This window comes from Polypterus senegalus, chromosome 12, assembly GCF_016835505.1.
Source record: "Polypterus senegalus isolate Bchr_013 chromosome 12, ASM1683550v1, whole genome shotgun sequence".
NCBI classification, from domain to species: Eukaryota; Metazoa; Chordata; class Cladistia; order Polypteriformes; family Polypteridae; genus Polypterus; species Polypterus senegalus.
Window position 1 is genome coordinate 90418918 of NC_053165.1, and position 25979 is coordinate 90444896.

Here is a 25979-nt window from a genome sequence, read left to right on the forward strand (position 1 = left end):
ATAATTTGGAATCCGTTATATCATTACAGAAGGACTTGGATAGCATACAGGCTTGGGCAGATTTGTGGCAGATGAAATTTAATGTCAGTAAATGTAAAGTATTACACATAGGAAGTAAAAATATTAGGTTTGAATACACAATGGGCGGTCGAAAAATCGAGAGTACACCTTATGAGAAGGATTTAGGAGTCATAGTGGACTCCAAGCTATCAACTTCCAAACAGTGTTCAGAAGCCATTAAGAAGGCTAACAGAATGTTAGGTTATATAGCACGATCTGTGGAGTACAAGTCCAAGGAGGTTATGCTCAACCTTTATAATGCACTGGTGAGGCCTCATCTTGAGTACTGTGTGCAGTTTTGGTCTCCAGGCTACAAAAAGGACATAGCAGCACTAGAAAAGGTCCAGAGAAGAGCGACTAGGCTGATTCCAGGTCTACAGGGGTTGAATTATGAGGAAAGATTAAAAGAGCTGAGCCTTTACAGTTTAAGCAAAAGAAGATTAAGAGGTGACATGATTGAAGTGTTTAAAATTATGAAGGGAATTAGTACAGTGGATCGAGACTTGTATTTTAAAATGAGCTCATCAAGAACACGGGGACACAGTTGGAAACTTGTTAAGGGTAAATTTCGCACAAACATTAGGAAGTTTTTCTTTACACAAAGAACGATAGACACTTGGAATAAGTTACCAAGTAGTGTGGTAGACAGTAAGACGTTAGGGACTTTCAAAACTCGACTTGATGTTTTCTTGGAGGAAGCAAGTGGATAGGACTGGCGAGCTTTGTTGGGCTGAATGGCCTGTTCTCGTCTAGATTGTTCTAATTCTAATTCTAAAAACATTACATTTCTTCTAGTGCTTATTTCTGTAGACATCTGCTGAACAGTGTTCATAAATGAAACAGTGAAATAGAAACTATGGCTTACTTGCATGGGTGAAGACTGACCTACATATATACAGTGCATCCTTTTAAATGTTTTACTCAAATCAACCCTGAAAAAACAATTTTCTTGTAAAAGACTTCTTTCTCCACTTATAAATCAAAAATGGTCATTCAAAAAATAGATTGCTAAGAAATAACCACATATCTACTTGGATTAAACTGGGGCAGGGAAAGTATCAGGAGTTGTCTGTATGGTATTTTTCATCAAATACATTATATCAGCATTTTCACAATAATTCATTATGAAGTAAGTTAAGGAATTAAAGAGAAAACAGTAGGACAGACGATTTGGGCATGTAATGTGATCTTCTATCTGCGTCACAACAGTCCTTGAGCAAAATTGTAAAACTGAGAAGTAGGTCGAGAAATTCAAAACTCATACATACATATATACATTATTGTCAAGCAAAACACCTTAAACATTTTAGAATTAATGCTTTTATATATAGCTAGTATTTTTTTTAAACCACAGCAACTCTGTCAGTAGTCTAGACTATTTGATCTCGAATACCTGTTTTGATCTACCTGGAAAATCTTTTAAAAGAACAAACCAATTCAATTTTTGATTACTCAACATCTAAACTACACAGCTCTAAGATTTCTAAAGGCTGTATTTCAAATGTTAATTGGCATCTTTGAACATACTCTTCTGTACTGCAGCTATCTCGCAGGAAATGCTGGGGATATCACAATATCGGCCATAATATCCCTTTGGACATTCGCAGGTGAAAGTGGCATCCTTCTGTATACACCGTCCTCCATTTTTACAAGGGAAGCTGTTGCACAAGTTCACCACAGTCTGTAAAACATGTTCACAATAAAGTTAAAAAGATGTATTGAAGACTGAAACCTTAAATGAGTTACATGCATTTATTTGGTGTTATACTGTAACATAACCATAATGACATTTTACTGTCCACAGCTTCATTATAAATTTCAGTATGTTCTTTTTTATTTTTAAACCCATATGGTAAAACATTATTTCATCACTCTGAAGCAACATTCAAATCTAACAAAATATTCTGCTAAATTTATTAAAGAATACTAATCCACTACTTATAAGTAGTCTTTAAATTAAGTTTTTATTTGTATATTTTCTGTGGCTATTGTCTACTTAACAATAATCATAATCTTTATTAACAAATATGAAGAGGTAATATCATGCTGTGAGTTGACACAAGACATTAAACCACATAGTTTTGGTTTCTGTTCATATCTCTCAATTTGAAACTGCATGTGACACTGAACTTTTTCATGCACCATTTATAAAAAAAATGTACATGAGCTACTGTAATCTACCCTAATCTTCTCTAAAGTGTTTAAAATATGAACATGTATTACTGGTGGAGAAAAGTAAACGCCAATTGAAATAAACATCTTCAAGTGCAAACTACACACATTTATCCTTTCAAAAACATACATGTCAGAAGAAAGCAGCAGCACAAAAAAATCAGCTTCCTTAGAACCATATACAGTATTAGGACAATCAACAATTTTTTTGACCAGTGGAAGCTTTTAGCTACACACTAAGTGGTATTGCTCAAAAGAAATTTAAATAAATATTGAACTGTCTAAGAAAACGGATATATCGACATATTTTAAAGCCCTCATCGTTAGACCAATGCCACTCAAAAGTAACAATCATTTGGACTTTTAGTTTTATGGATGGCAGCTGACAATTTTCCTCACCTGGCAGCGAGAACCAGTGTATCCAGGAAGACAGTTACATCTAAAGGACTCCAGTGCATCAATACACACTCCCCTGTTGAGGCACGGTTGGGAGTCACACTCATTGATCTCAAACTGGCAGTTAGACCCAGTGAATCCAGGGCGACATCGGCAGGTATAGCCATTAATTTCATCATGGCATGTGCCGCCATTAAAGCAGGAGCTGTGGGATACAAATCGGAATAAAAATTAGTTTAAGGGAAAAAAAATCCAGTAAAATGACTTTTTTTTGTCTAAAACTAATAACTAGTGTTGAAATTAAATGCATTATATTACTTACATGTCTAGCCTTACAATGCTTCTAGATTAAATGTGAAAAGCTAGTCTTATAATACTCCTAGTTTAAAACCATTGCTTTTATAACTACTGTTCCCAGCCCACCATGACCATTTGTGGTATAAAGGTGAATATAAAAAAAGTGTTTCTATAAAGTATTCTAAAATCATAAAACTAAAAGTAGGGGGAAAAATTACTGATTATTTTGTCTACTTTTGACACTCCTTACCTTTCAGTGCAGTCAGGAATATTAGTCTCACAGTGAATGCCAGCAAAGCCTGGCTTACAAGTGCAGGTGTAGCTGTTGACGTAGTCTGTGCATGTTCCTCCATTACGGCATGGATTACTGTGACACTCATTTATCTCAATTGCACAACGGGTACCCGTGAAGCCCAACATGCAGGTACATTTGAATGAGTTGATACCGTCTGTGCATGTTCCACCATTCTGACAGGGATCTAGCACACAAAAAAATATTTTAAGACTCATCTCTTTTTTGTGATAATTGTATGCTTTATAATAAGTTTTAAACAATCCTGAAAAACATCACTGCAACAAATAGAAAAGTAAGTTTTGAAAATTTTCTAGACACTTTAACATTCTTGTCCATCCACTTTCTAAAATGTTTAATATATTTTCTTTTCCTTTCACTTTTTCAATTCATGATTCTTTTGGCTGGGAATGACAACATATTTGCAAGGAATGTACTAAATAGATAATACATTTACATAATGGAATTTAATTAGTTAACTTGCAATGTACTGAAATATGATAAACTATTTATCTTACATTTATTACCAAATTGCTAAAAACTAGCAGAAAAACAAAGTTAAAAGCAAAACACTTTTACTTGTGTGTCAGTGTTGCTGTACCTATATACACTGTTAAGTACCATAAAAAGTTATATTTAAAAAAAAAAAAAAAACACTTTTTGTTATTGACTAATGTGTCCCTGAACTTTATTATATTTATGTAGGTTTCAATAAACAAGGAAATACAAGCTTCATTCCTTAAATTTACATTTTAAAATGTGCTTTCCCCACATCTCTTTAGAAATAACAGGCATTACTCAGATACTCACTGGAAGCACAGTCGTTGATGTCAGTTTCACAGTTGGCTCCTGTAAATCCTGGCCGGCAGGAACATGAGTATCCCCCAAGGGTGTTGGCGCAAGTTCCACGATTCCTACAAGGACTTGAGGCGCATTCATTGATATCTATGTTGCATCTCTGACCTGGCAGGATAAGAAGTGAGAAACCGTTTAAAAAGAAAAACTGTAGCTCACAAATATTAAAAGTTTTTTTTAAATGGTGTGGCACTGAAGTATAAGTGTTGTATTATTGAAAAGCACTATTGATTTGGGCACAAATGGGATTTCTTTACTGCATTTGATTCCATATGCATATGCCCTGTCATACTTTCATTCACTATAGTGTCTCACTGCATTATCCCTAGTATTGTAGAAATATAAAGAAAGCATGCAACCATACCAAAAAAATTACAGAACCCTACCTTGCCATCCCGCTGGACAGGTGCATGTAAAGCTCTCATAGTCAGGGCTGTGAACACACACACCTTCATTTTCACAAGGATTAGGTGAACAGGGTGTCAGCACTTTTTCACAGTTATGGCCTACAAAGGTTTATAAAAAAAAAAAAAAAATAAAGGGTGAGAGATAATCAATTGACTGAATAGTGTTCTATTATTACGGTCTTCTTAAAGGAGGGGTTATTTGATTAAGACATAATAATTAAAAATTTGTGAAACTAGGTCAAGGTTTAGAAAGCTTTGGGGCAAATACTTCAATGATATTGATTGGGGTTTCTATAAGACTTAGCAGTAACTGACAGCCGTAAAACTAAGAATGAACTCGTGACAGATTAGGTGTAAATAGGAATATTATAGCAATTATGGTGGAATTAAAATTAAAATCATTAAAATTAATTGAGGACGGTATGAGAAGTGCCCATTTGGCTATTAAAAGACACACAGGATGACAGATTCAAAAGGATTCATCAAAACACATGAATGTTAATTCCACACCAAAAAGATGAAAGTAGCAAATGTATAAATTAAGCTGTTGAACCATCGTTGCTATTTGAAGAAAAGAAAAAAAAAAAAAAAGAAAACAAATATACTTTCTTCTTGCACAAGCACAACTTAAGTAAATAAATGACAATGTTGCAGAAGATAGAGCATCCCTGGGGCTAGAACTGCTGCTTCACTGCTCCAAAGATCTGGGTTTGGATCTAGTTATCTGCAGTTTACATGTTCTGTCTCCAAGTTTACAAAAGTTTTCATCAGAAATCCAAGTGTACTCATATATCACAATATTGTAGCAAGTTAGCATAAATTGTGTCTCCAAATGGAACTATGTGTAGAGTGTTGCTGTATGTGCACCTTAAAATGGACTGGCATCTGATGCTGTAATGGCTGCCTCTGGCTTTTAGTGACCTGTAATGAGGAAAGGAGGATAAAAAATGGAAAGACTGATGGTTGTGGTGAGTGAAATGTTATTGGACTAAACATCACATAGTGGGAAAGAACATTTATTATACAATATTTATAACTTTCTTGATGAGACATTATCACAGAAAATCAACACTCCACACAAGGGACTAGGAGCCAAACTCAAGTAAGTGGAAGTTTAAGGCTACATAATTAACCATTGTACCCTTGACGTCCGCCTTAATTTTACTCACCGGAATACGGCAGACTGCACAGACAGGTATAGCTGGCGATCCCATCAATGCAGGTTCCTTTGTTAAGGCATGGGTTTGAAGCACATTCATTAATATTGTTTTGGCACACGGCTCCTGTGAAAACATTAAAAACAATTTATTACTTTTCCAACACAATATATTTTATTAATGGCTTCCATCCATCCATACATTATCCAACCCGCTACATACTAACTACAGGGTCATGGGGGTCTGCTGGAGCCAATCCCAGCCAACACAGGGCACAAGGCAGGAAACAAACCCTGGGCAGGGCGCCAGCCCACCGCAGTAATGGCTTCCATTAGTTCCCAAATTTCAATTTTAGAATAAGCTTTCAGTCATTTCTGCTGTCCTTTCTTGCTGTATTTACTTAGTAGACATACTATTTTAAATAACAAACTGCATAATATTCAGGCTTATCAACTTTATTTTAAACAAACAGGGTCACAGAAATATTTAATTCTTATTTACAAAAGCATTTTAAATTAAAACAGCAAACACGGGTAAGGAAAATTTCAGGACAGCTTTATAGTACGCACCTAAATAATCCTATTTGAACTTGATACAAAACAAAGAAACTACTCCATTCTACCTAGAAGTTGCTAGTACTCACCTCTAAACCCTTCCTTGCACCTGCAGTTGTAACCATTCACTAGGTCTGTGCAGGTGCCTCCATTCTGACAAGGGTTCAAGTAGCAATCATTTCGGTTGACATCACAATTAGCTCCCACCCAGCCGGGTTCACAATCACACTTATAGCTGTGGAAGGAAAATCACTCACTATATCAAAAACAAAGCATGTTTATCATATCATTAAAGGTATAACAGAAGAATTTCAATGCATACTTCATATTGCAAAAATTAACTCAAAATTGCTTAATACAAAACATAAAGGCAATGGCATATTTTATTGTAAACTGGAGGGGATGGGTAATTTTCCAGAGAGTGTCCTTTAATTCAGGAGTGCTATCTTACACACTTTATTCTTGCAGCCACTCAAATAACGGGTCGGGGGACACAACACTACTATTGTGACTCTAGAAGAAAAAGTTGGGCATCCAATTTAATTGCTTAGATAGCATCACTGCGCTATACCAACCACAAAACTTAAATGAAATACGTTCAGCAGGTTTTAGAGTCAGACACTTTCACCTATGAATAACTTTCTTTCGGAAATGAACATTTTTAGTTTTTCTGTACTATTTAGCATAACCAATTGATTCATTCAACCTGAGGTGTGAGGTTAGAAAGTAATTTGTCTTACCCATTAACATCATCACGGCATGTACCATGCACACAAGGGCTACTGCTGCACTCATCCACTTCAGAGTAGCACAGTAGATCATGAAACCCCTCAGGACAAATACAAGTGAAACCATTTTCTCGGTCCACACAGGTGCCACCGTTAAGGCAAGGATTCAAGGCACATTCGTCAATTTCAATATTGCATAATGGCCCTGAAGAGAGTAAAGGAGTGCTGTTACAAAGGTTTACAAATGAGTTTCATCAAAAAAAATACTACCTCAGTAATTGCTAGAGTGTCTAGTGTTTAAATAATGTAATGTATTTTTGCCCAAGTTAAAGTAAAAAGACAAACACTTTTAAATGAAAACTAAAGAGAATCCAAATACAGTATCAAGTATAGCATTTATGTGAGATTACAAATAAGTGCAAATTAAAAGAAAAAAAAAGTTAATAAGCAAATACCTGTGAAGCCCGGCTTACAAATGCAGTCATATCGGTTTATTCCATCTTGACAAATTCCGTAATCACAGGGGTTGCTAGCACAGTCGTCATGGTTTATCTCACAATTATTTCCTAAACATTAATAACTCATGTCATATATAGGAATTACAATACTAAAATAAATTAAACTGATTTGTCAGCTTTAGGTTCAAACCAAGAAAAAGCCGGATGACTTGCCAGACCATTCAAAGGCATACTTCTGCACACACCCACATTTATTATGATAATATCACTTTGAAATTCACCAATCTCCTCCCTCGTAAGTCTTTGAGATCTTAGGAAGAAATTATAGTATCTAGAGAATACTCACATAAATAAAGACAGACAGAATGTGAAAACTACATACCTACTGTCCCTGGAGAGGTAAGGCAGTGGTAACCTTTGTACTACTCAGCCACTTGAAATTCTAATCATAGGAAATATTGCCCTTTTGTCAAACACTTGCTACAGCCTAAGCTATGCCTTGCATGTTTAAAAATGGACACATCAAGCATTAAAATGCCTAAGCCCAGCTTTCTTTTTGGTGATCACTGGAATTTAGCCAATTCTTCTCTTACTCATTTGAAGTTTACTTAAAAAAAGGTGTACCCAAGAAGCAGGACGAAAACAAATGATATTCATTCAGATTCATTTTACAGTGTGATTCCAGGACAAGGAACGGTGTATACAATTTCTACACAACACTAAAAAGGAAAACATTACATTTTGTTTTAAAACAAAATACAAGTAGTTATTGGAAAGCTTGGTAGTGAACAAACCAAGATATAAAATATAGGCAGTGACCACAGAATTGGCCTAGCTCAGCCAAATGACTGTGTCAAAACAAGCCACCTTAGTCTCTTTAAAAGAAGCTCAGCCTAACAAACATGAATTGGTGATACTTAAGACCTCAAAAAAAAAAATATTCAAAATCAAGCAAGAATGCCAAGTGGAAAAGATTATTAAAACATCTAATGGTCAATCTGGACATAGTATGAAAAAACACATGGATAAGTTCCCCTTGTGTGGGTGTAGCTTATGTGATCTTTTAAAATGTGATGTGTCGTATTTTATTTTATTTTGTGCTTAAGACCTTAAGCATAGGCAAAGAAGACAGATTACCTCGGTGTCCCTGAGGTTCAGCTATAGACAACTGGAATTATTTATCGTACCCCAAACTAAAAAATGATTACACAACAAGGAAGAGTTTGTTTCTGCATTTTTCAGCCATCCTATTTTTAAAATACTGCTGAGACACTACCTTTCCACCAAGTAGCAATTATTCTTTTCATAAAACAGACAGCTCAACATGTTTTAAACACATTCTTTTCCTCTATCCATGTGATGCCTCCAGAAAGCTGACTCTACACTGAAGTTTTACAAATTATAATCAGCTATAGTTATCCTGACTTCCCTGCTCTCAAAGCATATCTACATAGTGATAAACTAAATGAGGAGTAACCCACCAAAATATTGCAATATTTACAAGAACCTTCAGTTAAAAAAAAAAAGACTAAGTGTGTCAATAAATAAACGGGTGTACCTATATTTACTTATTCCCAGTTCAAACAAACTTGATCATTTGTTTTTGACTCCTAATGCTGAACAAGGAAAAAGTAAAATAGTTGATCAGAACAAAAACTGTAAAGTACTCACCTGATGTTCCAGGCAAGCAGTGGCAAATGTATTTGTTGACCAAATCAACGCACTTTCCACCATTTTGACAAGGGTTGCTGTGACACTCATTGATCTGGTTCTCACAACGGTATCCAGTGTAGCCATGTTCACAGATACACGTATAACTGGCAATTCCATCAACACACGTCCCATGATGACATGGGTCAGGATCACAGTTGTTAATGTTTCTCTCACAAAGGGTTCCCTCAAATCCTATGTAATGAACATGAGCAACTTTTAATGAAATGGTGCACTACATACAAGTGTTAAAAGCAATACAAGTTTAAAAAAAAAAGAATACAGTGTATTTAGTAACGTACTACTTCTTTGCAGTGTAATAAAAAATGACATGCTTGAACATACAAGGAATCTTATGTTACTTTGTGTAGTTGAGAAAAGGAAATTAACTTTTATTTTCTGTGAGCTTTTGTGAACACTTCTGATTCTTATTTCCATCATATCTGCAATCAATATTAAGTGTTGATGGCATTCAAGCATCTCCTGACCTAGTACATGCCTCGTATTGTATTCCTAGATCCAGAAGGCATCTTTTTGGCCCAAGAACATGATCAACAAAAGCCTAAATAACCACAGTCATGTGCTTGTGGCTTATTTTGTGCTTTCTCACTTATAAACTTTAAGCTACTTGAATAAATTCAGAATCAAGCTACTCATCTTACCCCCTTTTCCCAAAGGTACTAATTTAATTCAGCTTGTTATACTGTTGTAGCAAGCATATTCTAAGATGAAGATATCTATGTCTTTGTTAGCTCTATCATAAATAATGGGACAGTGGGAGAAAGTGAGAAGACAAGCATGATTTATAGCTGAAATACATTTAATAATGTTGTATATACACAATTTCATACATACAATAGACTGCAACAGTACTGAATCTGTGAGAAATTAAACAATTGACAACAATGTCTACAATTCTAGTTTTTTTGCCTAAACTCCCAGTACCTCCCCTTAATCTCCACAACAGTGAAACACTACTATTAGTTTCTTGAGGGTTTGATGGGCCCCTGGTTTGAGAGACACACTGTCAAATTAGTTCTCACATTCAGCCTTTACTAATCGCCACCTCCCTGGGACTGAAGGGAAAGGGGCCTAGGGTGAGGAGGCCTCGTTTCCAGATCCACAAATCTGCTTTTGTTCTACAGGAATATTCTATGAACTGCAGACACAATGACCATCATATCCAACAGGCTTCCCTGGTGCCTGTATTAAGGCATGCTGAATACTAAGTAGACTGGGACAAACAATACGGCTTTATATGCTGAACAGAGAGCTGCTCGTACAAGTCGTTTCTGCCCCCACTACTCACCCTCCTCTGCTAAAAAAGAGCCTTGAGTTTTCTTTAAACTCATCTCTTCTGTAAGGACTGGTTAGCCAATTTTGGATACAGGACATGAGAAAAACACCCCCATCTCAAATATGCATACAATTACACAAAAGTACATTGATGAATACACTATATGAAAAAAATATTGTTAATGTATGTATGTATGTATGTATTCACAATACATTCAATGCTTTAATTTCAAAAATGTTTCAGTTAACCATTTCACAAATTAAAGAACACCACCACATTGAAATTCAAAAGGCTGTTATATAGCTATAGCTCTTAGAGGAATATTTATGAAGGCTAAACATCTAAAGACATAAACGTAAAATTAGAAGAATGCAGTAGAAGAAAAGAGTTTGCTTACCTTCAGCACAGCGACAATCATACCCATTAGGTCTGTCATAACATTTGGCACCATTCTGACAAGGTGTGCTGGCACACTCATCAATGTCTATCTGGCACATTAATCCAGTAAATCCTGCAGGGAAAAATGATGAAAAATAAACACAAATACATAAAAACATATATTACATAAATAAATAAACATAAGCAGTGGAATTTGTACAACAGTGCACATTTTTTGGAATGTTGGGAGAGAAATGTCTAAAATCGTTAACTAATGGGTACTTGGAATCATTTAAGGTAACAGGATATGACTGTCAAGCGAGAGAACAGGTTTCAGCAAATAACGGAATAAAACAGTGTAGATTACAAGCAAATTAAAAGAGTATGTTTGCCATAAAACCTTTGTATTCCATCTCTTCCAGTAAATGATCAATTATCTGTTGAAATTTTGTGATAGCAGGTCTGCCTCGCTTAAAAAGCATGTGGTACACTTATGTCCACTAAATACTTTCCTTAAGGCATATTTCTTGAAGCAAGATCAAAGCCTTGTTTAAAGTCATGGAAGATTTTACATAAAATTTTATTTTTATGCACTCTTTGAAATACACGAGTTCTGTGATTTACACAGACAGTCATATTCCCTTCTCTGCATGGTATGTGTCCTTTTTGTGATCTGATTAATGCCAATGTTTCTTTCAATGTTTACTAAAGAGCTGATTAATGACAAGAACAGTATCTGGCTTTAAAACCATTTCGCCAATGCCATCAGGCTAAGTTTGCACCAAGTGGAGGAAGGGAGTATGAGGGGCAAATCCCAACTTTTGTAACCTATACAGTAACCTTGAAACTTGGGAGACAGCAGTTTACTTTTGGAGACATATCCTACATATACACATAAATACAGGCATACACAAAGACTGCACCTGTAGATATAAATACAGCCTGATTTTATCTCTTAATGGAGCCGATTTTCAAATACACAATGATATGATATAAACACATTTGTTTTTACAGCTGAAAGTATACTGCTTGATGTTTTTCCTGTAATATATAAAGATTTTTTTCCACAAAAATATAAGCATATCTTTGTATATTTTTTGATTAATTTGAGTTTCTACAGAATGGGAAGAAGAGAAGAAAGCAAAACCTCTAAGATTTTTATCAGGGTTTAAAAAATGAAAAATGGATGGAAGAGGAAAATCGTTCTTACTGAAAGTTATGACAATATTGTTTCTTAATACTCAAATGACACATAATTATATTCCACAAAGTCTATGATGTTGTATGCATGGAGTGGAAGGAGCTAAAGCATTTGTAAGCATGTAAAAAATAAATAATGTCCATACCTTAATGTATGCATAATAAAATGAAAGAACTTTAAGTATTGTACAACTTTTCTTAACCATATGGGAAGACATCATTTAAGAAATGCCTTTTGACATTGACAATGGTGGATTCGAAACTTCTTTCTCAATAGCAGCATGCAAAGTGTGTGTATGGAGGGGGAGTTGGGGGCAGGGGGATGTCTGCTCCTGATGTAAATTGGTCTGGGAATGAATTGGACCTAGGCTTTTATCAACCCGCTTCTTCTGCTTGCCTTGCTTACTTGCCTGTTTGGAGGATCACTGAGCAGAAGGGAGGGCAAGCGGGTGGCCCACACAAAGCCCTCATTGTTCCCACCAAGCAGAGTGCCAGTTTTGAGACCAGCCTGTGAATCACCTCACAGGCCCCAAGACCATGATAAGGTGCACTGCACAATGATTGATCCAAAGTCTGTCTTTCTTTTTCTGCCAATTTACGCTTTCCCAAAATATAAAAATCAACACGTATGCCTTTAATGTTGCAAAGTCTGACAGGCGATATTTAAGGAACTGCTCTAAGCCAAAATTAATTGGTGTCGTTAACTTAGCATTAACACTTTTTAAAAATCTTAATCAGGTTTAAGTCATGATCTCTCTAAAAGGCTCCTAAAAAAATAAAAAATTGAATTGATCTAACAGTTTTGGACATCTTTCTGATAATGCATAAGCTCAGAGAGGGTTATGACTTGAGATTGTAAAGGTCCCTCTTCTTATTGTGGATCATAATGGCATTCATTTTTATTTCAAGAACTTCATCAGTTGCCAACAATTTAAGTAGTGTAAATTTTACATGGTCGTGTTACAGTCCTTAAATTTTTACATTTCATCCACACTTGGTAAATTAAACCTAGTTCTGATGGAATACTCAACCAGAGAAACAGACAAAGAAAGACTGTGGACTTCAAAAAAAGGTAACAATTTATATATACCTACAGTGAACCACCAGTTTATTAGAAATGCAGGCCCTTCTCAAATTACTGACTGCACCATTAGATGAATTCAGAAAAATTACCAGATTAATAAGGATGACAATCTGAAAACCAGAAAAAATGAGAAGCGCCAACAATCCAGAGACATATTTTGCTACATCTTTTTTAGCTCCTACATGTTTAATTTGTTTAGACTCTTTCCTACCACACAACTGCCTGTGCCATTCATTTCATTATGCCTCACTGCTGCCTCAAGAAAGCACAGCTTTTTACTGGCAAAAATTTCATAAACATTTCCAAATTTCACTTAAATGTTGAAAGAAAAATATAACCTTTATTTCAAACATTTGTTTGTAAATAAAAAAAAAACTAAATTGCCACCATTGTTTATGACAATATTTTATAGTTTTAGGCCTGCATTCCTGACATCCATGAGTTTTTTTTCATATACTCTTCTACATGTGAATGAAATATTCAAAACTGGATTTTACTAGATCAAATGATGCTTTCCAACCCTCTACTTTCCAATATTTGGGCTACTTATCTCAGTGAGAGCTCATATTTCAAATTTTGCAAACAGAAAAGGACAGTGTCATTCCCCATCTACAACAGGCAATGGAAAACTATGGCTTTTTAACTGTGGATAGAAACACTACACATAATAGCATCATGATGTAAACCTACCTGGCTTGCATGTGCAGAAGAAACCATTGACAAGGTCTTTGCATTTCCCATCATTGACACAGGGGTTGCTCTCACATTCGTTCATATCTATTTCACAATATATTCCCATAAACCCTAAAGAAAATTACATAAGCAAAAATTCAAAATGTTAGCACTGAAAACTCAGAAGAAATAAAAGTGAGCACTCATTATAGCCTGAAATGAAATATTTGAGTGGTAAAATAGGACATTTAAGACTAGCAATGGAATCCCATCAAGTTTGTTTTTCTAGGAAAAACAAGTGGCTGCAACAAAAGGAAGAAATACAAAATTTTCAATATAGGTCAGAAGCAAAATATTATAATCACTTGTCCTCCCAAATAAGTATATTTAAAAAAATGATAGTCTAAAATTTTTTACATTACATCTTAAACATTTAAAACACATGTGAAAGTGGCTTAACCAACTTCATAATTTTTCACCACTCCATACATTAATAAGTCAATTACTAGGAAAACACATCGATCCCATTGTATATTTGGATTTCTACATTTTACCACTTTGTGCTCTTAAATATTCATGGCATTTAATACATGAGATAACTTAAATTTCTGGATAACAGAAGGCATACTTTCTGCTTGATTGTCTATACCTGATTAACTTGTATACGGTTTTACTGGCTTGAGTGGAAAACAGTTGTAGAGACTACTAATGTCAGTTGACTTAGACCTGACTATGGTATCTGCATGATCTCCTCTCACATTTTCCTTTTTTAGCCAATATGGAAATGCTACATTGCATTATTTTTGTATGCCTTCAACCTACAATGGATCCAGTATATTCTTAGTGAGATTGGCATTAAAGGATTCGTGACCCTACAAATATAAGCAAAAATAATAGTAATATTTTTCTTTTTCTGTATATTTTGCTTCACTCTTATAATTCCTAATATACTTCACCTTCTCCTTGATTGTTACTTTACTGCTAAAATATTGGATGAACCTTTTCAGGTTATCTTAAAAATTTTCTTTAATTTTCCTCTCTTTTTGCCCTTGGCCTTTTCTAATATCCCTTTTCGTCCTTGGTCCCATATGCCCATTTGCTGTATAGTTAATTTTCAGCTGTTACATTTTTTGGCAAATGTGGGTGGAAATACATCTAAGATGAGGCAGAAGGTGGATGTTCTTGAAAGAATTAAAAAGGAAACATTTATCCAACTGTAAATCAAAGACCAATGAGAGTGTTTTGGAAATGATGCACAAGGACATTACAGTTCATTCAGCTCACTTATGTTATCACTATAAACCACATAATAGAAGAACTAGATTTAACAAATTAATAACTGAGAAGGTACAGTATATTTGCCTCACAGCTGCATTTCTCAGACAATAGCAGTAGATAATGCCCAAGATATACAAAGCAATCTCTCTCTTTAAAATTTTTGAAGGTATTAAAAACAGCAGATGCAAATCAAATAATGTATGTCATATACTGTAATCATTTTATATTATGATGTGCTATTTGGGGCTGCAAAGTCTAAACACAGTCTCCTGTTACAATAAGTTTGTTTTAATCCTTAATGCAAAATTTAAAAAGGCTACAAAAGCATTCTTGGTTTAATTATTTTCTTCCATCTGTTCAATAAATGGGGACAATCTTACATTTACTCAAGTAGAGTCACTGAATGTCTGGTTCATTCAGACAAGTAGCCTCAAATAACCAAAAAAAAAAAAAACACACACAAAAAGGGCATTTGGATGCACACAGTGGGCCAGACTCGGATGCTCAAATTATAAGATTTTAAAGCTCTGCTGTGCTGAGAAGAAAACAAGAGGCTTCTCAACTTCATATATGTACATAAAAAGCGAAACAGAGGGGAAACACTGCCATCCAATGAGGCCCCATCTTTTTTGGCAGACAATCTAGATTCAAGTGCCAATGATGTCCATCGAACGGTACAACTCAAAGCCAGAGAAAGATGTAAAAAGGTCTTTTTTTTTCCTGGAGGGTAGAAAGAGGAGGGGTAGGTGTCTGAGGACTGCAGGGGGTTTTGTTCAAAATTGCATCCCCCAGCTCTCAGTTTAAAGCTCCATACAGTATCCCTTCCTCTGTCTCCTCTGTCTCTTCTCAATAGATGCAACACAAGTAAAAGAACACCATTTACATGAAATCAATGAAATATACTCAGAAAAAAACACCAAGGAATTAAAACAGAGGTTTTTGAAGGTGGCTAAAAAGCAGCAGATGGAACAGTGAGATTTCAAAAAAATGTTTATTTAATACTCACGGGCCTCAGTAACTGTTGTAAATAGCACAACAGGCACATAAATAAAAACACTAACTGTCAGAGTGTGAATATTATACATGAAAATACATATTCAGACTACACATACGCTTTTAGTACTATGTATATAAAAAAGGAACATAAACCCCATTCTACCCCTAAAGCTGAAATGTGCAAGAGTATGTAATACATGGATACTCCTGTAGTAAGCATCTCTATGTGATGTTAGTACACAAATAAGGCAGAAAATCTGACAACAAATTAAAAAAATAATATAATTATACATATTGCATATATATAAATCTCTTTGTTAAGTCTTTACTTATATGGTGCAGACAAAGTTGTTGACCTCCATGGTCTTACTTTGTTTACTGACAAACAGGTACAAAAACGTAAGACTAAAAGCCCCCCTCTTTCCTGTCAGCTGCTTATCTTCAGACTGCTAGTGAAGGTAAAATTAATGATGGGAATATTCCTGCTCTCTATATGGGGTAAAATGATGAACAGAGAGAATTCCCTTTTGTGTCTTGCTCTATTCCCACAGCTTGGCAGCTACATTAGCATTCCACCCACGGCCCCAGGGTCTTTGCGCCAGCCCTCTCCATCTTGTAGTCAAGGGGGAAACTCTGCCCATCTACTAGAAATAGGAGCAGTGGTTGTTAATTCAGAGTCAATGGATACTTCTTTGTGCTGTGGCCCATGGACATGGGGCAGGCCTTTTTAGAAAGTCAAGGTCTTGAACAATATTTCAATTTAATCAGCAAAGATTGTTAGGAGTAAACCCTCCACTAATCACTTTGAAATTTTTAATTTTATTTCAACAGTCTAATATTCATTGTAATCAATAGAATGCTTTGTTGCATCATTTTAGTCACATATAAATACTACTTCCTTAATTTTTGCCACATCCTCAAAGGCAAATTCAAACTATCGTAGAATGCTTCAATTTGTTCACTTGTATCTAAGGCAGGGCAAATGTCAACCGCTTATTTAAAATGCATACTGTGACAAAATGAAACATGTTTTTGATTAAGTGCTCTGTACTCTTACTATTTCCTTCTTTTTAGAATCTTCATGTTGCAAAGGCATTTAAAGAACTGACATCTTAAAAAAAAAGGTTATATGTAGCCTTTTGGTGGTAACACACAGATTTAAAAATCATATTGCCCGCAAAGCTCTATATACCCATTTCCATCAATTGATACAGCACATTTTTCAAAATTCCAAACTAATTACAGCGACCCTGGAAAAAAAACCTAAACAATTGCTTAATTCTAAGAATGTGCTACATGATGAAATTACACAATCTCAAAGGCTATGATACTTACTTTTGAACATTTCATTTTTTTAATCTAAAGAATGGTAGCTCAAACAAATGACAAAAATTATCATTTGATGCCAACAGTCTTACCTGGCATACAGATGCAGCTGAATTCCCCAATCCGATCAAGACAAGTGGCATCATTTTGACAAGGCATTGACAAGCACTCATTGATATCAATCTCACAGCGAGGTCCTGTATAGCCTTTGCCACACTGGCACTGAAAGGACCCCTCAGTATTTACACATTTTCCAAAGTGCTCACAAGGATTGGCACCTGTAAAACCAGAAAAAGATCACTTATCAGGGTTTTCTGGTCAGCATACTCAAGGACCCATGAAAATAATCAGTTTTTCTAGAATTCACCATAAAATCAAGAGCTGTGTCATGCAAAGTTTAGAAGTAAATGATTACCAATAGAGCACTCATCCACATCTTGGTTACAAGCACCCCCAGTAAATCCAGGTGGACAAGTGCATATAGCTCTCCCATTAAGTGGGTTGGTGTCACACACTGCACCTTCATTGCAGGGATTGCTGACACAGGCATCATCCAGATGGCAAAGCAAACCTATTGCAAAGACAGAAATGAGACTATGATAAAAAAGACATTAACATTTCTCATATAATTGTTGCCACTTATTGGGAAAGTTGGAAATATAAAGCCTTTCATATTCAATTACAAAAAAATCAACAATTTCTAAAAGGGATATAGATAGATAGATAGATAGATATATATATATATATATATATATATATATATATATCTATCTCTATCTGTATCTATATCTGTATATATATCTATATATATATATATATATATATATATATAGATCTAGATATATATAAATAAAGAACCCACACACACGCATTCATATATATGCATACTGTACATACATACATACATACATAAATACACACATACATATATATTAAGGAATTAAAACAGAATTCTATTATAAATATCATAATGTTTAGTAAAAGTGCAGATATTTACCTCAATACATTTTCTAATTTATGTTGCAAAGTCAAAATACATACACAATACCATATCAGCAACACATATTTCAAAAAATACAAGCAATATACAAGAACATAATACTTAGTAAGTATAATTACAGATGTAACAATTATTCAAAACTAGACAAATTACACCAAAATAGGTCAAAGATTCCATCATAAAACTGCTCAAAAATCAACTTAGCCTAGCATTTAAACATGTTAGAAAAGAAAATAAAGTGCACTTAAAAGTCCTTATGTAAAAGTTTGATTCTAAACTAAATTAAGTGCTCTCAGTGGTCTTGTCCATTATCTTTAAAGATTCTAATTTGCCATACCAAACTGACTCTGTATTATGTGGGTACTGCTGCACTTGGGTGTGCTAAACAACTGAAAACAAATGCTTTGAAATAATTTAAAGAATAGCTTCTGACTAGCACAGTTTACTTTCAGGCTTGACTCCTACAAAAGGCTGAATATTGCAAGACAACAAACCTGTTTTTCCAACAGGGCATTCACAGAAAAATGAGGCCACCCTGTCATGGCAAGTTGCACCATTGAAGCATACAGCATTGGCACAGTCATCAATGTTTTCACTGCAGTCTTCCCCAGTCCAGCCATTCACACAGACACATGTGTGTCCGCCAATAGTGTTGAAGCATGTTCCTCCATTGTGACAAGCATTGGGTTGCAGGAGACACTCGTTGACATCTTCAGTACAGAACTGACCTGTAAGGAGTGAGTCATATACAATGGAAATCATTCTTTTTTTAAAAAAAAAAAAAAAAACTGAGATTTTATACTGACTTGAAAATATTTTGGGAGCATTCTTAACAGTATTATATTCTATCACTAGATGTCACTATTTAAGCCAACAACTGACAATCCTATCCCAGTTTCTTAGCTGCTCCAACAAAGTGGAAAACAAGCAGGCTGCTGCAGTTTAAAATCAAGTTGGAGATGAATGATATGATAAAAATGTGGCAACTGCACTCGTAACAGAGCTTAACAATGGGTTAGTAAATACTGAAAATAGTGATTGGAATTAGTCAAGTGGGCATTTAACAACTGCTAAGCAATCTGAAGCAAACTAACATACATGTTGGCCTTATACTGTATTTTTTATAACATTAGCACTACTCTCCTCCATCTTACCCAATGCATTAGTAGTAGAGCTAAAATCTATGTTCTTTATTTACTAGAACATTTGGTATTAACTTCAAGGTAGAAAGTACCAAATTAGCAGAGCATCAGATTTTATAACAACACTTATCCATTCCACTCCACATCACAATATAGTAGATGTCAATTGCAATTCCAACCTGTCCACTCTGGTGCACACTGGCAGTTATAGGTATTCACTCCATCAACACATGTTCCTCCATTCATACACTTGTGTCCCGGGCAGTCATCAATGTTGATTTCACAGTTTTGACCTTCAAACCCTACAATAAAGAAAGATTTTTTTTGTTTCCATCTACACCTTTCCTGTTATACCATAATGACAATATTAAACATCTATTTTCACTTGCACCTATTTATATTACACTGAAACATGTAACAACAGACAGGTGCAGCCTTATTCATGCAGATTTAAATATTGACATTATTCCACCCCATTCTAAACAGAACCAAAAACTATCTTTTAATATTTCATGTTAAGTAGTGTATTAGGGAATTAGAAAACAAAGTCTTCATAAATAAAAATTACTTCCTCCACACTGAAGTAAACATACATTTATTAAACACACTTGCTTCAGAATATGAATATGAAACAAACTACTATGTGCAGTTACATAACAAAAGAACTATCAGCACACTCATTTCTGATAGAAAAGGAGAATAAAATATAGGCAGCTACAATCGCACGCTATACTTATTGTGGACACATACGGTATGAATTGTGACCAAGAGATACCACAATAAAATTGACATCTTGCTTAGAAAAGCAGCAAGCAGCTCCTTGGATGTTATGACTAGCATTCAACCTATTTTTGATGCATCTTAGAAAACAAATGAAATATCCTGCCAATGTTGAGTTAAATGCTAATCTGATGAAATAAAAAGATTAAATTAGGCAAAGAGCCAAAAATTTAAGCACTATAATTTCAAAATTAACTGAACAGTTCTCAATTGTCTTTTCTTGCTGTAGGGCAAGGTGTGTAATTTTAATTGGATGCCATATTGACATTTATCAATATTAACATTTTCCTATGCCTACACATGAGGTGCACACACACAACAGGATTAAACACTCATTAAGCAAATTTATTAGCAAGTGAGTTTATATATTTAAAAAAAAAAAAAAAAAGTGTTGCAAACTGCTTGCGGGAGAAACCTCCCTTCCCTCCTTATTATCTATCATGGTCTCGTGAGCCGAATTTAATCTAATCAAAGCCTGTTTTGAGAGGTCAGTTCCTGCAGCTCCTACAAACCTTCTCTATTGCTTCCTTCCCCTCTGTGTTTTATTGACTAGTTGTTGACCTCCGGGTTCTGGCAAGACAATGAAACAACTAATATTTTTAATACTTTAAATCCTTTGCAGCTCTCTTTCACTTTCACTAATGCAAAGAAGAAGAAATCATAAACACGCCCTATAGCTAGAGGTAAAACTTTAAAAGTATAAAGAGTCTCCTCACTGTGAAGGTGTCTAGTATAACCATGGGTGGATAACTAAACACTAGTTTTATCTGCATGATGGACAGTTGATTATTTTCACTGGACTACAACAAAACACCCCTTTCAATTGTTATTATTCAAACATTATAATTACTAAAATGGATAAAAAATTCTTGCTTCAGCACCATTTTTGTTTGTGCTAAACCATTCACAAGCAATTCTAAAAAGTTTCTGTCCTGAGTGAATTTGTAATATTTTTGCTGCCACATCTAATTTTCACAGAGGTTTCATCATTTATACATATTTTTAAATTGCCCTGAAAAAATCCTAAATTATTAAAGCTCTTAAGATAGCACTCTTTGTTTAAAATATCCTACCTGGCAAACATGTGCACTTGTATGTAAGGTCTCCAGTCTGGCCACAGGTACCACCATTCATGCACTGTGATGGAGAGCATGGCACAGAGATCACCTCACAGGCTCTTCCAGTGAAACCTGGTTGGCAGTGACAACGGAATGATCCAATGGTATTGACACAGGCACCCCCATTTAGACATATGCTCGCAGTTCTACATTCATCAATATCATCGCGGCAGTTTTTCCCCTGAAAACCAGGTGGACATGAGCAGTTGTAGCGGTTGTTCCAATTTACACAGCGTGCACCATTGGCACAAGGATTGGTAACACAGGCATCTATCAGGGAACAATCTTGACCTAGTTAAAATAAAAGAAAATACATCATTATATTTTTGACTGAACCAGACAATACACTTCCCACTTAAAAAATAATTTCTTTAATAAGTACCTCTAAATCCACGCTGACAAATACAGGTATGCTGGACTAAGCTATCCAGCACTGAACTCCGGCATTCTGCTCCATTTAAACATGGTGACTTGTGACATGGATCCTGAAACTGGCAAAACTCTCCTGTAAACCCACGTCGACATCTGAAAAAGGAAACGGGGAAGAAAAAAAAAAGACCAGATTAGCCAGATCTCATTATTTAGTTATATTCATAAATATCAATTTCAGCCCTCAAATAACAAGGACAGCAACAGAGGATAACCAATGACAGGAGAAGTTCAGTATTATAGCTATTGCCATTTGTAAATCCACATGACTATAACAATACAAGCTGAATCCCTGAGGGATAATCTGTCTCTGGTGAACTCTGTCAGCCAATTATTTTTTCCCCGCCCCATGTCCCTTCTCTTAGACAATGATTCAATTAACAAATAAATCCATGGCCTCACTATAACTCCCCTGGGATTTGTAACACAACATTTCTGCACTCAAAATTCTTCAGATAGTGAGACTGATATTGAGCCATTATATTTTATACAAGCCAATAAAGCTGATGCCAGATAAGTCAATGCTAAAGACACATCATATAATTACCTGAGTCAGAAAAAGACACACCACAAATGATTAACACAAATAGCTAGACTATACAGTTTAACTTTTGAGAAATTTGACTAACTCATACTACGCCTATTTCAACACATCAATAAATGGAGCACTGACAAGTGAAGTGAGTGACGCAGGGTAAAACAAGGAGATAGTGGTTAGAGATTAAACCTGTAGAATGGAGGTACATGCGCATATGTGAGAACTGCTACTGAGCCAGGAAAATATAATTTACCTTTAGTTGAAATAGTGCCTTTCATACTGAAGTAATTCTTTATTTCTATAGAAGGTGACAGGAACTGAACTGGAAGGGAGGATTGCTGCATTGATAAATGTGTCATCTCAGCAAGAACTGATAATTCAGTAAAATAATTGCTTGGTTATTATTATTTTATATTTATACAGTATTGCCTACAGTTTATTTGCCAAGTTTATTTTAAAAACATCAAAAAAATTTTTTCTAGATTTTATATTTTCTGCTCCACTTTGATGCTACTTCATAAGGTGCTGCTTTAGCTAAAAGAATGCAATTTTGCATCCATTGGCTAAACCGAATGTGACAGGAGTATGAATAAAGTTAACAAGAGATGCAACTGATAAATTAATAAAACATAACATTTAAAAACCTGTCAAACCCAGTTCACAAGATGTGGCTACAGCCTATCCTGGGCTGAAAACAAGAACCAACTTTAAACTGGGCAACAGTTCTTCACAGGGTTCATTCATGCAAAGACCCACAATTATGTATTCATTCATTGGAGAAATGTACAAAACAAAAGATCAGCAAAGAAAAAAAGACATTTTTAACTAAGCCTTCCCCATTTACATCTAATACCTTCAGAAAAATGTAAACGAGTTTTAAAAAGCATCAAAATAAGAAGACATTCTTCATTGTAGTCTTCAATTAAAAATTAATGCTTGGTCTACTTTTCTTCGAAACATAATGCAGAAGCTCAGAGCCTCAACTTTCATAATAACAGATAACACAATGTGAGGGATGGGGTGTTGGGGGTGGGGAGGTTGGTGGTGTAGTACAAGACTGTTGTTCACAAGGCATTAAACCTGCCAATACCAACTGGGCTGCAGCACTTGGCACAACTGCTGGAAAAATACAGTAAAGACCTGTTGGCTCTTTCAGTCTTGTTCTGTGCTCTACACTGCTTCATACAACATGCAGTGCAGGCACTGGATCCGGCAGCTTGTTCTCATCAAAGTGTGGCGGTCGAGTTTCAGACTCCAAAGGGGAACAAGGCCATTTCCCACACTGTCAATCCCCCATTGCCCCCCTTCTCATAAAACCCACTCTAAAAACATTCCCAGTAACCCACAGCTGGATTTTCTCAATCACTCGAGACTAACAGTGCATTCTTTACTTATTAGAGGCACACAAGAATGAGACAATTTTTAAGAAATGCTTTTTAAAAAAAAAACCTTGGGTGGTCAGTTATTTTTTGGTTAAAAAAATGTGGTAAATTTATCTTGGTATTTCTCTCATGTAAAATTTAACTTTCATTTGCAACTAATAAAATTATGTATTATAACACTCTTACCTTCTCATAACTTTACACAAAATATACCTTAACTAAAAATTAACCACTAATAATTAGGTCATTGCCTCAGTGATGCTTTTACATTCTTTATTATTCATATAGTTTTCTCTCAAATGACTGTTATATCAGGTAGAGTTCGAGTCATTAATTAGTCTAAATAGGTGTATAGACTATTGGACTGACATTTTTCACCCCCAGAGTTCATCCTTCTTGTTACCAGATCAGGTATCAAAGCTTTGTCTTCAGAGCACTTGGATAACTGAGCTAACCATCCGTCTACAGGGCCGTTCCTATACATATAAGCTGAAAAATTCCAAGAAATATGCAATCAACTGACTGATAGACTGTGCTATTCTGAAAATGTACTGCACATGAAGATATCAGATTAGTTCCACATGAGTTATACAGCTGCATAAAATAAAACAGATGTATCTTGACACTGTATGTTTTGTCACTCATGTATGAATTTACATAGGTCAGGGATAAGAAAGGGCTGGCACAATAGCTAACAACAAGCTTCACAGCAAATTCCAATAGTTTCAGGATTTATTAATAACAAGAATATTGATGACACAGCTCCATTCTGCTGCCGCTGAGGTGACTGTTTCTATACAATAGTTTATCATTTTTTTTTTTAATTTTGCAGTGGTTGGTGGAATATACCACATTTTCAACAAGCAAACCAAATTTCTATGACAACTGTGGCCAGAGAGAAATGAATAGTTTCCTTTGCCTTTACCACAAAGCTTCTTAAAATCTGTAATAAGTCCAAATTTAAATTATAATATGTGTCAAAGACTATTGTGAGACTGAGATTTTCCACTTCTACAAAAAATGTTTTGAACACACAAACACACACTGTAAGCCTTTTTGTTATCTATTCTGACTACAAATACCTGCCTAAATTAATTGGGTCAGTTCTCTGTTAATCCTTCTAACATTTAAATAAAAACTGCAAATGGGACAGTGGATAATGTGTTAGTGGTAGTAACATAATATACTCGGCCATCCTTTTTATGCACTTCAAAGTTAAAGCACAAACAATTTTCTTTTCAGTATTTGTGTTTTAAAAGAACAACTATAAACCCTTTTTATTCAGTGAAAACCTGTTTTTGTTGCAGTCTTATCAAGGCAGAAAATATTCTGCATATAACATAATAATCCCCTATTAAAATGCCTTACAGTTAATGCCAATATCCAGTCATCCATTTTTCTGAAGGTAGCTTATTTTCAGCATTAAACACACTTACTAGAATTGACCTGTGTGATAATGCTCTGGGATCCAAGGTTGGTTCAAGCTTTATGTTTGTTGCTGCCAGGATAGGATTAGACTCATTGTGACAATGTAAATGCCAGAATCATTCCCATCATTAGAATGTATCATCTGGTTATGGTTACACTACAGGGTTTAAAAACACAATATGTGTCTGTTATTATATTTACAAACAATCATTATCCAGTGCATTCATTATACTCTGGTAATGCACTGACAGGATAGGAACAATAGAATGAAAAGAAATTCTGGACATGCATTTATATACATATTTCCACCAACAGTTTAAAATAATGCAAACAAGACCAAAACTTAATATTTTAATGGCCATTCTGGTATAATCACAAGTAGCAGGTATTTCCTCAAATAGCTTAATTTTTTTAAAATCAATCTTGTTTTTCCTCAAAAGCATTCCTCTGTCCCTCTAACTTAACTTAAACATGCTCAGTGGTTTTTATTATAATCACTTATTTATTTTAGACACTATTTGCTTTGCACTAAAAAAAACAGTGTGGAAAAACTTCACCAACTATCAAAATTACAAGGAAGTGACCTTACTCAGGTTGCATTCTTAAAAATAAACCCTTACTGAAACTGAAATCAATATACAAGGGTGGAGTTGAATCCCATTTATTTACTTTTCTGTGATTTATGCAGCATACACTTACATTTAATGACTAGAAGTGGTAATGGAGGAAGGGGTGCACCTTAACTGGAAGTTAGAGACTGGCTTATTTTAGTTATCTGCATTATATTCTTTTCTCTTGATTTCATTGAAATTGTACTAAGGAGGTGACTGCTGAGTGGGGCCATC

General features: G+C 35.1%; 1 protein-coding gene across 1 annotated transcript in view; it reads right to left on the bottom strand.

Annotated features, from left to right (window-relative positions):
• The window catches only part of notch3 (notch receptor 3), a 92214-nt gene that overhangs the window by 20002 nt on the left and 46233 nt on the right, over nt 1-25979 (bottom strand). Inside the window, exons 3-20 of the mRNA XM_039772880.1 lie at nt 21740-21882; nt 21313-21648; nt 19639-19761; nt 18812-19045; nt 17733-17888; nt 17410-17595; nt 13736-13849; nt 10781-10894; nt 9048-9281; nt 7374-7484; nt 6931-7123; nt 6280-6425; nt 5649-5762; nt 4459-4578; nt 4028-4180; nt 3176-3404; nt 2632-2833; nt 1588-1741 (exon numbers count right to left, since the gene is read on the bottom strand). Of these exons, the coding sequence (XP_039628814.1) occupies nt 1588-1741; nt 2632-2833; nt 3176-3404; nt 4028-4180; nt 4459-4578; nt 5649-5762; nt 6280-6425; nt 6931-7123; nt 7374-7484; nt 9048-9281; nt 10781-10894; nt 13736-13849; nt 17410-17595; nt 17733-17888; nt 18812-19045; nt 19639-19761; nt 21313-21648; nt 21740-21882 (3062 nt within the window). The remainder of the gene's footprint in view (nt 1-1587; nt 1742-2631; nt 2834-3175; nt 3405-4027; nt 4181-4458; nt 4579-5648; nt 5763-6279; nt 6426-6930; nt 7124-7373; nt 7485-9047; nt 9282-10780; nt 10895-13735; nt 13850-17409; nt 17596-17732; nt 17889-18811; nt 19046-19638; nt 19762-21312; nt 21649-21739; nt 21883-25979) is intronic.